Genomic DNA, 14,162 nt, shown 5'->3' on the forward strand with positions numbered 1-14,162 from the left:
ATTACTAAACCTTCAGCCACTAAAGGAGAAAGAAATTCAATTCTGTGAAGCGTACAGTTTACCAACTTTACACAATTTATGAAAAGGGAAGTCTCAAAGGTTAGTCAAAAGGAAAATTATTGGTATGCTTGTATAGTACCACTATTGCATTACTCCCAACATGGGTGTCACCACTTGTAACTGAGATTAAATTTACCAAACAAAATGGCACAACACTACCACTCACACCTCATTGGTGGGAAACAGACAATCAAACACAGTGCGGGGGTTGACTATAAAATTTTAAGTGCATATAATTTCAAAGATGGATATTAAAACGTTCCTTTGGAATCCAAAATAATCACTACTTTGGGGCTTGGATTGCATTCAGGCATATTTAATGTTTCACACTTAAACTGAACCACAGCATTAACAAAATCATTTAATTCATTTATTCGGTTATCAGTTAATTCATTCTTGGCAAGACTGTCTAAATTTTCTGGCTTTATTTTCAGTTATGCTGTCTGAATTGCAAGTGGCTTAGGCGCTTTACAACTGGATAAAACACTTAATGTCTTTTGGTGCTCTTTGATGCTCCAAGTTCAGTTATATCCTTGGTGAGTGTGAGTGTGTGTGTGTGTGTGTGTGTGTGTGTGTGTGTGTGTGTGTGTGTGTGTGTGTGTAAGAGAGAGAGATCCTCTTAGTTTTCTAACAAAAGTCTCTCTTTAAGGGCGGCAGGGAGACGGTTAACCTCAGGTGGGCTCAGTCCACTGTGGTTTCTGCTTAATTAATGGCGTGCCATCTGACTGTCTCCAGGGGAGGGAGACCACCAGCTGCTCAGGCTTTGATCTCACCTGTCTGACGCTGTGTCTGTCTATGAATATTAGTCCATCTGTGTGTAGGTGTGCAAGTCTGCGTATGCATGTAAGCGTGTCAGTCCTCACGTCCTCATTGCAGAGCTGCTTGAATGGATTAACAATTCTTCAGGATGGGACTCACAAAACAGCATTTCTGTGTTTCTACAAAAACATTAGTTGTTTATTTACATTCTTAATATTTATTTGCACATCAATTTTATAATTTGCAATAAATCTGTTGTAATCAGTTTTATATTAACAACACATACTTATAGATGTATTGTGTACAAAATAGATTGTACAGTATTATGAGTCTGCACCAATTTTCTATATAGGCTCTATCTAGTTTTTGAGGGACACTTTATTTTTAACCATATTTTGACTCAATCAAATGTCACTCCAACTCCTAAAATACACAGGCTTTAGCAGAATTCCTCTGCAACAAACACCAATGCGCCAAGGCACCTTTAGCATCTGTATGAGACGCACCGGTTGGCATCATTTATCGGTACTCTGAGCCAGAGGTAAAGACAAAAAAAGCATGCAAGTAACCAGCATAATATTGATACACTATCCCTTAACATCCAAAACTGAAGCTGAAGGGGTATAGAGTGACATAGTTTGATGTGTAGGGCCACTGCCCAAGCGTCGGTATCTGACGAGTTAAGATAAAGAAGGTTTTGTCTGACCATCGGGCACCAGATGTTCGTTGATATCTTTATACCCTTTCTCCATTACCACATTTGGCTGCACTGAGTTAAACCATGCAGCACAGATTTGTTTTTCTATTGTCAGTTAAAATGTGCCACTCCACACCAAGCCAAGCCACGCCCCACCACGCCATGCCACACTATGCCATGCAATGTCATGCCAAGCCAGGCCACACTAGATATAGACCATTCATGGAGGAGGGTCAAAAGTGCACCTGACAGCTTCCAAGCAGCTAGCAGTGACATCTACCAAACACAGCCAACACCCACTGACACCCCTTCTCCCCCCGAAACAAGCATGTTTGTTCTGAAACTCAACTCACATCCGTCTGTGCAGGAGATCTGAGAGTGAGGTGTTTTTCAAAGTCTCTGTGTGTTCAGTTGTCAGGGCTTTTTTAGCTTCTAACTCAATCTCTGTGGTTTGGAGTTCCGTTTCTTCTGCTGCGTCCCTGTTTGTACTTAAGATATTTGCTTTATTTCACTGTTTCAAGTTCACATTCAGCCATACAGGAGTCTATAAGTTCATGCTGATGAAAACTCAACATTCCTTATTTTGCTGCTTCACAATAAAAGCTTTCATGCTACAAAATAACTGAATAATCAGAAATTAAATGTAAACAAGTCTCTGCAAATAGCTCACTTCCAACAAGTAAACCCTTTTTTAACCAGCCCTGCTGTGTTATGGAAAAACATTTGCAGCAAAAATAACGGAGGATCTTTAGCCGTGGATCAGCCTGCTGCTTTTGAACGTCATCACACAAGACAAGCTGTCATCAGCTAAAGACACACCTTCAAGCGGCTAGCCCTCTTGTAACGGAGACAAATCTGCACTTGGCAGATTTGCCAAGTCTAACCGAACCAAGTGCAGCCAGCACATGAATGTGGAAAAAGGGTATTATTGTCACCTTTCACTGTCTCCCTCTTTCATTCTTTTTAAAAGTCAGTTAATGCACAGCATCATTAGTCTCATCATTGATCTCCCTCCTCACTGCAGCCGAGGCCTGAGGACTGTCTGCCGTCACTGCTGGCACTGACATGTCCCCTTTAAAAGTCAAGGTGAAACGTCAGTGTCTTGTGTGGGAGGAGAACAAGCTGCAGATCACGAAGCTTGCAATCTCAAAACTGCCTTCAACAGCAGAGGTAAAGCACGCACGGCTCTCACTTCAATCCCACCTCCCCTGAGAAAGCTTAAGGAGGAAGATTCACACAACAGTTGGAGAAGAAAAGAGGCGATCCAAGTTTGTCATTGAGCACAGTAGAAGTCACTCTGTCCCTTTTTCTACTTTTTTACCACATGCTGCATCTTAATTTTAAAAAGTGACACTTATTTAACCTGTAGATTGTTATGTAAACAGACTTGTGTTTCAGTGGAACTTTTAATACAGTTTTTCTTTTTTAAACAAACTCTTGCACGGTGCATGTTTGTCATCATGCTCATAATCACAGACAGCTTTTCTTTGCTCGACAAATGCCGCTAACATTAGCTACGTTCAACTAATGTTAGCCAAAGCATTAGCTGGCTTTGTTTTAGCCAACAAAGTAAATTCATATAATGTGTCCTCCTGTTCATTTTAGCTTTTAATGTTCTTTGCTACATTTTTCCCACTATGCCCCTGCATCTACCACAGCCACAAAATATATTGGAAAAAAATAAATGTCTAAATTAGGAATATAAATGTGGAAACAATGTAAACACAGGCTTTTCTGGTCTGCATGCTGTAAATCCTTTTTTTGATTTTGCAGGCAATCAGAAACAGGCATGGTCTCATTTGCTAATGTAGGTCATTTATCAAGCTACAAGGTCCTTGTAGCTGCTTTAAGAAACTAATAAAAACTACAAGCTAGTGTCAGAATTTACACAGAAATTATCACATTTTGTAAAATCTTTCTAGAGCAGAAATCCTCTACCATGATCACGATCATCCTATGGGAAACATATTAAAAGGTAGTGGATTTTTTATTATTTTGGGGGTATGTAATGCATTTATTTAGAGAGTAAAAAGGTAACAGGAAATGAAGGGAAAGAGAGATGGGGACTGACATGTAACAAAGGTCCTTAGTCCGACTCAAACCAAGGCGAGTATATGGTCTGCAAATTTAAGCGCTAGGCCACCAAACTGCATGCTTATACCGCACCAATATAAGAGACAAACAAAACACAAAGTAACTGCATCTATGACAGACTGAAGTTACCAAAAGCCACACTTAATCTGACTTACATTAAATATCAGTGTTCCTCTTCATCGAAATACATGTGCGTCATATCCAGTATCAGTTAAAGTCTGTTTTTATAAATAAAATATGAAGCACTTACAAAGAATGGAGATAACTGAGATTCAAGAATGGCACTTAAAATACACATAAAACATAGCTACATCCATCTGCCAGTTTTTTTATGATGACGAACAAGCCTTCAACTGATTACCATAATGATTTTCCATAATGAAATTCATTTGATAAATGTAATGAATTCATTTAATAGAAATGAATGTCAGTGAATTCTCTATTCATAGATTCTGGGACAAACGCAGTATTTAAAAGCAGAAACAAAGATACATTGTGTTCCAGAAGTAATGAGGTCATTTTAGAAGATCTCACTTTGTGTCCTCAGGATGCATTTTGTATTTGAATCTGTATTTTTGATAGTGTACTGTATCATGGAGAGATGTCTTGCTCCGGAGCAGTGTTGTTTTTGTTTTGATGGGTGTGACAACGTTCGATAACAGGGTCTATTTTAAGTTTCTAATATTGTGAGAAATGAAACTGGTGGCACAGTCATTATGGTGCTGCGATGCCACTGCCACTGTCTGCCACTTTTTTTTAAATTTTGTTTTATTTTGGAGTGTCTCTGTTTGAACTGACAAACTGTAACTTTGCTGGGTGATAGATAGTTACTAAAACTTTCTAAATGAGTCAGTGAGCCCGTTGTTCGGCATATTTACAACTCTACAGCATCCAAAATCCTATTTTTCAATCTACAGAGACCTGTAGCAGACAACAATTTGTGAATGTTTGCACACATTTGAATCCTATGAATTGTTTTGTTTTATTTGAGATGCATTTGGATCTGCATGAAAGACCTGTGGTTGAATCATCAGTGCAAAACATGAACTTAAACTAAAGCAGCGAGCTGTTTTGGGAAATTATAGGACCTTTTTTTAAAAAAGGCCCTAAAAGGCCCTTTTTTTAAAAAATGAAACTATATATTTTTTAAAGATTTACATCTTTAAAATAGGAGTTTTTGGATCCAGAGGCTGACAGACAGTGTTGGAAATAAAATGTAAAAAAACATGTCCTTTATGGTGTTAGGATGCCACTGGGGATAGTGTGCATTTGTACTTTTTGCATTCTGTAAATTTTGCATTATTTATTGGAGATGTCAAAGGTTTGTCATGAGTCAAATTTAACAAGCTCTCCACATATGGTCTATGAGCATCACTGACTTCAAAGTCTTCATCTGGTTACCTACATTTGAATCCACTGATGATTAACAAGTGTGTTAGTAGGATATTTAACATTTTTTTTACAAGTGTATATGAATTTTAAATAAGAGGAATCTGTCTTTTTTCATGATATAATGTATGTTGTTTGTAGCAGAGTAAGTTAATTCAAATAATTCTGTGAAGGTAAATCTGAAATATCTTCTGTTGGCTGGGGCATGCTTGTGGCACCACAATGAACATTGCATAAATGACTCACATGATCAGTGTTTGTTGTAACATTTTTGCAGAGGAAAAGTCTGTTTGTTTCTACCTTTGGTGCATCCCTGTCGCAGGTGCACGGTCATCTCTGTTGAAGGACAGCCTGCAGTCCCCTCAGGTGAGGAAGATGATGGAAGATGGAGCTGCAAGACATTTTTACTGCTGCTCACATCCCACAACTTCAGCCTTGTGTCGTCTAAAATCAAGAAATCTGGAGTTATATTATATTATACTACACTGGGCTAGTTTAAATTAGATTAGACTACTTTTAACCAGGTGAATCCTGGTAAACAAAACACAATAATCTGCTGCTCACTGACCAGAGACACTGCTCCAGGTGCAGTTGATGTTTCTCAGTGTCTCTTTCTCAGAGACGGCCCTCTTCATCTCCTCCAGGACCAGTTTCAGCTGTGCTCGGCCAAATGGAGGCACTCTTTCCACGCCAGGAACTCCTTCCAGTAGATATCTGCCACATCTCCTGCAGAGGTACAAGTTTATTAAGAGTTTGCTGCAGTGTCTGGATACAAGGTCTAGTTTCAGGAATAGGTAACACAAACAACAAAACTATTAATCCGAAACTTGTTCCAAAACTCACATAAAGTCAACAAAATCACATTCAAGAAATTTAAAAGAATAACATCTACATATATTCTATATAAAATCTATTTTTCAACACAAAAAGTTCACAGCTTTTACAGCCATTAAGTAGTGGAAAACAAAACTGAAAAATAAAATAAACTAATAACAGGTATTGTGTGTCTATCAAAACCTGACATATTCCCCTCCCCTGTGCTACAGAGCCCCACTGTTGCCCAAAAACTATGAAAAACACATTCATTAGTAACACTGTTGAACTAGATGGCATGTTCCCCGATAACCGAAATACACACTCCAGTTTATTTTGACACAATCCCACATACACGGTCCTGCTGTCCCAAATAATTGTGTGTGGATCAATCCTCCGCGGAAAAACAGTCCCTAATAAATGCACTACTTCCTCCTGTTTTATGTTTGTTTGTTTGTTTTAAAGTAAAAAACACAGTGACCAGGTGTTTTGGAAAATTATGGAGCCTTTTTATAACAAATAAACAAATAAAACTATATATTCGCTAAAATACATATTTATATTTTGGTAGAAGGAAAAAGTATTCCCTGCAGGCTGCACCAGTCTGTTAGCTCCTGCTTGTGCTGAATTTTGGATGGACAAACCACTGGATTTTTCAACTGAAACAAAGATGATGGAGAGCACTAGTGCAGCAGCTCACTACCAGTGTTGTCAGTTTTAATAACAGTTATTATCCACAATCTGTCAGCCTCATTAACAGCTCAACAATCATTTAATCCATTTACACTGACACTTTAGATTGACAGTGTGAGGGTCAGCGAGGTTAGTTAGTTAGTTTTCTGCACCCAGTGCAGAGCTGTAAAGACAAGGTGGATCAAGTGGGAACATGCAGTCATTCAGAGTACCTGAGAATCCACCAGCCACTCCCAGTGCTGCAGGTTCAAACCCAGAGTTTGACCAATGACCTCTAAAGTCTCACCAATTTGACTTATCATGGCTTTATGTTTGTGTACGGACTAAAAAGGCATATATCTGTGATTTTTTCAGCCCCTGCACAGTAATCATGAATGTTGAAATTAGCTATAGAGACCAAACTGTTAATATACCAGGCTGTAAACATGTTTATTTCTGCTGTAAAGTTTGCCATTTTAATATGGGGGTTTATAGCCCCTGTCCCACTGCACAAACCCCCCCACTATCACCCGCTAACATCTGGCTTTTTTACTTCATTTGAAAGGTTATTCACTCCTGTGTTAAATGACTCTGCAGTAGTCAAAGGTATTTATCAGCTTGATTGGCTTCAGTCAGCAGTGATGAAAATACAGCATCTGGGTGGATGCTATGTAATGACAAATGCTACAAAATACCGCCCAACTGCATCCAAGAGGCGCTCAAAAGAGGTAATCACCAAAACATTCTCGCTGGCCTCCATGCTGCTTCACTATTTTTTTCCGGACATGTTTTGCAGCCCTTCCGTGATGTTGAATTTGACACACCAGTAATATTTTTTTTTTAAATGCACAAAGAAAAGGCTTACTCATCTGCTGCAATGCTGTGTACAAAGTTTTGGTCTACTGCCAATGGACCAGGACTCTATTGCCTATTTTTTGTGGATTTCCCATTTGTAAGTAATCCATTGACATGCACTGATTTTGGTGGAAAAAGGTTATTGCCCATTCAACGAGCTGCAGCTTTTGGCACTTGTGCAGTGGCTTCATTTTTCATTTTGCCACTTGGTTTTAATACATCTAGATGCATTTGCTGGTACTTAGTTTTATCAGCTGAACTCACAGTGAGACAACAAAAGAATCTGAAAAGGATGTTACTAACCTGACAGATCAACTCATGATCACTCAGCTCACACAATGAGGGAAAAATGTCTGGATGGCAACATCTGTGCAGCGAGCTTCATGTATTCTACATTTACCAGTGACTGACATTCAGAAGGGAAATATGTTTAATCTGTTAAGAGCAAAGTTTCTCTTAATAATTGAATGACAGCTACATAATTACCAGTAAATATTGCTAAGATTAGAAATAATCATGAGCCTGTCAGTGATAAAGGTCACATAATTTCAACTACAGAATATCATTGTTATAACAGAATCAGCTGTTGTTGTTAACCAGCATCATCAATACCATTTGGAACATCTTTTATTATCTTACATCATTAATTCAAATGATCAGCTTCAGGGTTGTTTAAATCATAACTTAAAAAGATACCTGTACTAGTTCATAGTCACCATAATGTCACACAATGATATTTATATGTGTTAATTCAGAGAGGCAGACACATTTAACGTTGATTTTGATTATTTGCTTTTTGTTTTTATTTGGAAGCAAATTAGCTCAAAGAGCAAATCTTTGGATTATGGGAGAAAAACCTGAGTGGCAGGAGAAAACCCATACAGAAATATGACTGATCAAATTATTTGAGGGCAATACAGAGTTTCCAGTTACCCTATTGTGCATATTTTTGGATTTTTTGGGAGAACATACAACTCCACACAGCTGGACAGATGAAGGGGTCTGTGAGGCTGCAGTGCTGGTCACTGAGCCGCTGTGTCGCCCTGAATGTAACGGGGGGAGAGGGTGGAGGGGTAGAGGGTGATCGAGATTTCTCAGCAAGGTCATTTCGGAGCTTGTCCTCCAGAGTGGCGTATTTTGCTGTCCAGGCTCTCTCACTCTGGAGGAGTTCAGCTTTGTTGCTGCTGAGCTGGTTCTTGGTCTCTGAGAGCTTTTGAGAGAGACCCTCATTGTCCTTCCTGAGATCGACAATTGTAGCGTCCCTCTGATGGATCTGCTCCTCTGCCTGGTTAAGTTAAGTTAAGTTAAGTAAGGTTAGGTTAAGTGTTGTTTTTTGGCCAGGGTCTTTGAGAACTTCTCCTCCTGTTGCTTCTTCTCATCCGTCATCTCGTCTACTTGTGCCTCCATCTGTTTGATTTTTGAGGCCCAGTTGTGGTGTTTTTCAGCCAGGTTCTTTGCAAACTCCTCCAGAGCGTCGTAATTCATCTGCCACGCTCTCTCGACCTCGAGGAGTGTACATCTTTTGCTTAGCAGCTGGTCTCTGGCCTCTACGAGCATCTCAATGAGACTCTGATTCTTCTTGGTAAGATCCAGGATTTTGGTGTCCTTCTGGTGGATCTGCTCCTCCATCTGGATCAACTTTCTTTGGCATTCAGTCTGCAACTTAAAGCTACTCTGGCTATTGGATATAGCCATATTTTGGTGTTGTTTTGTCTGTCCATAGCACTGTCAGTGGCAGACTGCAGTTGTGCATATAGAAGACTATTGTCTCTAAAAGACTGGCTGTCTGTCACAGATAGTTGTTCTCTTGAATCTTTGTACAAAAATTGAACTGTGTTTGATAAAAAAAACTACAGCAACCAGCTGTCCTAGGAAATTACAGAGACCTTTTTAAAGAATGAAACTATATATTTGTGTTTTTAGATATTTACTGATTTAAAATATTTTCCCTGAAGACTGTGCTTTTGTACAGTTTGTATCCTGCAAATTTTAAATTATTTATTGGAAATTCCAAAGATCTGTCATGAGTCAAATTCAGCTATCTCTCCACATATGGCCTATACGCCTTATTGGATTGTAGGTGCAGGTGCTGCATATCAGCAGAGTGCTGTTTGAGTGCTATAGTTTAAAATAAATATATTGTTGGTAGTGTCCAGTGGGCTTTGAATGGTCTTGAAAATCGGCAAGTGGAAAACAAATCATGTTCTGCCTCTCAGCTCAGCACTGTGCCACTCGGGTGTTTGGTTTTATTGGTCCTGAATCACTCTGATGTAGCAGGAATGACCTTGACTTCCCAGCTTCATGGTGCAGATCCTCATAAAGGACAGTTTACACAGAGTGGGCGTGAGCACAGGGAGCCAAGATATTGGACGACAACTGCCCCTCGTGTAGGTTAATACCCCCTTAACACGACATCTGCCCCTTGACTAATTTCCTCTCTCCTGTGACTTCTTTTCTTCCATCCAGTCTGACATGCAGCAACATCCTCTCGAGGCTTTTCTGCTGTCAACCTTATTTGAAAAAACCACTTGCAGCCTTGTCCTGCAGTGGAATATTAAATTTTAATCACATCAATACAGCCTCATAATTGCATTATGATTGCAAATCACCTACTGCTATTGTTAGGCAGTCATTGATGAATATGTGAAGGTAAGAGCTGCTGGGAGAGTGACAAATGACAGGAGTAATGACACCACAGGCTGACTGCAGATTAGCTGTGCGGCCTTATAAGGTCAGGAGGAACTGCAGCAAACTGACGTGACTCACACACACATACACACACACACTGACTACTGAAAATATCCACAGTGTTAACAGACTGTTTTAGCCTATTTGTTTTTGTACACATTTTGCACATGTGCATGAGGGTGTTTTATTGCATGTTCCAGAGCTCTTCCTGGCACTGCTGTGTGACCCACTGCTGGCCTGAGCACAATGACTGGACCCAGTACACTGACAGGGGGATAAGTAATAGCTCCACCATGGCCGCCAGCCTATACAATAATCCCTGCTATTGCCTCTACTGATTTATTGAAAGACAACGACCTTTGGTTCCACTGAGCCCGCCGCCTGGCCCGGCTCCCAATGCATGTATTGTTTTCCATTTCAGAGCCGCATATTGCCATGGGGAGCCACTGTGGCCCTGAGCTGTCCCTGTTGTTTCGAAGAGATGCTGCTGTGTTGGCTCTTCATAAAGTAGTCACAATATATATATATATATATATATATACACATATATATGACACCTTTGCATGGCTAAGACTTTAATTTAAATTTTGTCAAAGCATGTCAGGGATTACAACACACTATTATGTTATTTACAACACACAACCGCCTTGAAAGACACTTACATACCACAATGGTATTCCATCATTTTTATTGTTGGGTGGATTTCCATTGATTGATGGATAATGTTTTAATTAAAATACGTTTCAATTATCCAAGTTGATGGAGTATAGATATAGTGCTGTGGTAAATCACACAGACGGTGAATTGGACTGTTTTTCAGATGAAACTAAATCACCTCACGCTCATATTTTGCATCTCAGAGTGTTTGTTAATTTATTTTCCATTTCACTTTGTCTGGACAAAATGCTTTATGGAACGGCAAATATTTTCACCTAAGCCAGAAGTTGCGTCCTGCGCACAGTCCTTCATCAATCGCTTCACGGTGGGTGAAAGTGCTGCCAAGAGCAACCATGCTGATAAAATAATGTGGCTTCAAGCAGACCTTGATACTAATACAGCAAATATGAGAGTCTGGTGTTGAAATACAAAAGAATGATGGAGGAAAATGGGGAAAAACTGAGATTCTGGCCTAGTCAGTGTGATTTCTGCTCTATTACCTGCTCTGTTCACATAGATGAGAATTTGTCAAGGTTGTCTATGAGGTTAAAAAGACCCAGGGGAGAAAACAGATGTATATAGCTGCTAAATGGAAGGAAAAGTGACCTACGTTTGTTTGAATGACAGCTATACAACTTAGCAAGACAGAAGTTTCCTGCATAATTGAACAATACTGTGGGTTCATATGTTTTTGGTTTTTTTTTTAAATCATGTTTTTTGTTTTGTGTGGCAGATGCTTTTATGTACTGAAATGACAGTCAAAGCTTCTTATGTTCTGTAATGTCACACATTTCCTGGTGAATCTGAATCTGTGGGTCTGGAATCATTATAAAAGAGACTGAAATTCATCCGTAGATTGGACTGGACGGCTCAAAAGTGGGAACGACTTGGTAGATACTGCGTGATATGGAGCTGTAAAGGACCACTAGCTTCCATCAGTTGTTTTTGTTTTTTGGGTTTTGCTTTTTTTACAGATATGCTATGCTATGCTACAGAAGACTATCCTCACTAGAAACAGTAGTTTTTGGCCTCCAAACTCTCTCTCTCAATTTGATGGTCATTTAACTCCTGTTGGCTTTCTAATAAAGGCATTAAATGTTCAAAAATTATAAAACTTAAAAAAAGGAAATGCTAGTTTGGTAAAATCCCTCAACAGCTGGTTGTTTTCCAGATAAGGACCTCTTGTGGCAATATGAATATGACTAGTGGTCTCTCAGAGGCAAACGTAAAAGTAGCATGACATTGAAAAAAAGTGCTGCAAAACATTCCAGCGATACATCGGATAAGAAAACAGACTTTCCACAAGTAGAGCTCTGACAAATAATCAATTAAATAAATTAAAATCAACTTTAAAAAGTTGGCAACTAAATTCATGATTGATTAGTTGGGTCTACATTATGATGCACAAGACATGCTGTGGCAGCGTCTCCTAAGCCAGCCAAAGCCTTGTGTAGCTTACGTGATGAATTACAGGAAATTTCACCATCTCCTTTGTCTCCAGATTAACTTTCTTTTGTGAAAAAATTAAGGTTTCAATTAAGAATGTCTCTGGCTTTATCTTATATTATATGCCCAGGTCACCAACCTTATTTCAGCTTATTAGTGTTTGAATTTGTATCCATTTTGACAGAAAAACAAATCAATAGCCACCAGCCCCCTTATAAAGCTATTTTTAAGCTAAAGCTAATCATCATCTGTGAACAGAGACAAAGATTTTCCCTGATGTACAACCACTGTTAACACATGGACAAAATTTTCTGCTAGTAAATATGGTCTGTTGATCGGGTCATAGTGTTTGAAAATCAAAGAACGTGATATTTTCAAACACGATTGCTGATCATTTTTACTTATGATTTAACCACAAAGCTTCATGTCCATCCAAGCCTTGAAAAAGCTCCAACTACCAGTCACCTAACATTAATTATGCGAGGGGATGAATATGACTTTTACTTCCAGAACCCTGGGCACCCGAAATAACCTCCACTTCTTTGCTACTCTATGGGAATTATTTAAGGTTTTATGGTTCACCAAAAAAAGTGGAATGGAAAAGAGACAGAATATGGAGGAAGAAAGATGGAGTGAGAGTGAAAATCCTCTGTCAGCTTACATATCGAGGTTGTGTTCTCCATCAGTGGGTTTGAGGGATTGAGGAAGGAGCGAGAGATCCAGTCGACTGGGCACAAGACCTCAGAGGGGTGACACAGGAGAGCACACACACACGCACACGCGCACACACACACACACACACACACACACACACACACACACACACACACACACACACACACACTTCTCTCAACTCACACCTGCAGCTTCGTCGGATATTTGCCCCTTTGCGCTTATTTTTCCGTTGCATACCTCCACTGCTTTCCTCACTTCCCCTCTCACTCACTCAACTGTTTGTACTCTTGACTGACTCTGTATTTCCCTTCTGTTATTTTAAAATTCATTCGCTTCATACAACCAGTTAGGCCGACTCAGGTAGCATACTAAATGTGTTGTTGTTTGTCTGCAGACAGACAACACGTCTGATGGTTAATACTGAATACTGAACACTCTGTTTCTCTGTGCGGTTGGGAAAGAATGACTGGGTGACTGGGTGACAGGTGAGCAGAGCGCAGCCTCACAGGTTCATTACCGGCTGGCGTAGTGGAGCACTCCAGGGCACGGCAGTTGGAGGTAACGCTTCGGGCCTCCTCATCAACATCCTGTCACCTCCATTTTCATACTCTCAGGCTTGGCACGGCGGCTGACCCGGTTCCCCCCTCCCCAGGGAAAATTGTCTTCCCAAACAATATGTCAGCACCTGGTGGCAAGAAAAACAGTGTGTTTGTTTAGTCACAGAGAAAATAAAGCTGACGTCAGCTGACCTTCATGTGAATTTGATGCACAGTTTGTAATGAACGGCAGGGGAGACTGTCTGTCATTGTTTGTTTGTACCAAAGGATGTTTCAGGACATCCCACACCTTTCTCTCAGTGAAATCAACCTTTTTCAACCTTTGAATATGTAACATTGCTGCCTTTGTGTATCTGTTGTGCCTTTCGACTCTCATTTAAAAAAAAGTCTCCATTACATAACTGCTCTGTAATGGCTGTAGTCAAATGTTACAAGATTATTATGAATAGAGCTGCGATGATTGCATGATATTTGGCACCTGGTACGTAGGAGGGAGAGAGCTCTGTCTCAGTCAGCATCACCGGTGGATTTCAAAACTTATTTTGTAGTTTCATGAAAGAAAAGGGTTTGCGTAACTCGACTGACCAACATGAACTTGAGGAACACTTGCCCCCACTTTCCAACCCCGTGTATCCGGGGTCTTCAGTGTTTTTCAGGCCAATGACCGCTAAGCTGAATGAAAGATGGAACTACTACATATACAAAATTGAGTTAGGCATTTAAATTGGCCTTGAGGGCAGCCTAAAGTGCTATGTATAAACATTCCTTTATAAGGTGCATTAAATGCAAAACTATTACAA

The 14,162-nt window shown here is 39.8% G+C and overlaps 1 protein-coding gene across 2 annotated transcripts in view; it reads right to left on the minus strand.

Moving 5' to 3' along the window:
• Positions 1-14,162, minus strand: part of LOC148189989 (uncharacterized) — a 153,225-nt gene that overhangs the window by 40,949 nt on the left and 98,114 nt on the right. For both annotated transcript variants that reach the window (XR_015776141.1, XM_088075274.1), the window contains exons 2-4: positions 13,323-13,490; positions 5,568-5,725; positions 5,300-5,443 (exon numbers count right to left, since the gene is read on the minus strand). Coding sequence is in view for 1 of the 2 variants with exons in the window: in XM_088075274.1 (XP_087931400.1) it covers positions 5,300-5,443; positions 5,568-5,634 (211 nt within the window). In the remaining variant the exon portion in view is untranslated. The remainder of the gene's footprint in view (positions 1-5,299; positions 5,444-5,567; positions 5,726-13,322; positions 13,491-14,162) is intronic.

This window comes from Plectropomus leopardus, chromosome 3 (genome assembly GCF_026936395.1).
Source record: "Plectropomus leopardus strain MGB_pleo_1.0 chromosome 3, ASM2693639v1, whole genome shotgun sequence".
Classification (NCBI taxonomy): Eukaryota; Metazoa; Chordata; class Actinopteri; order Perciformes; family Serranidae; genus Plectropomus; species Plectropomus leopardus.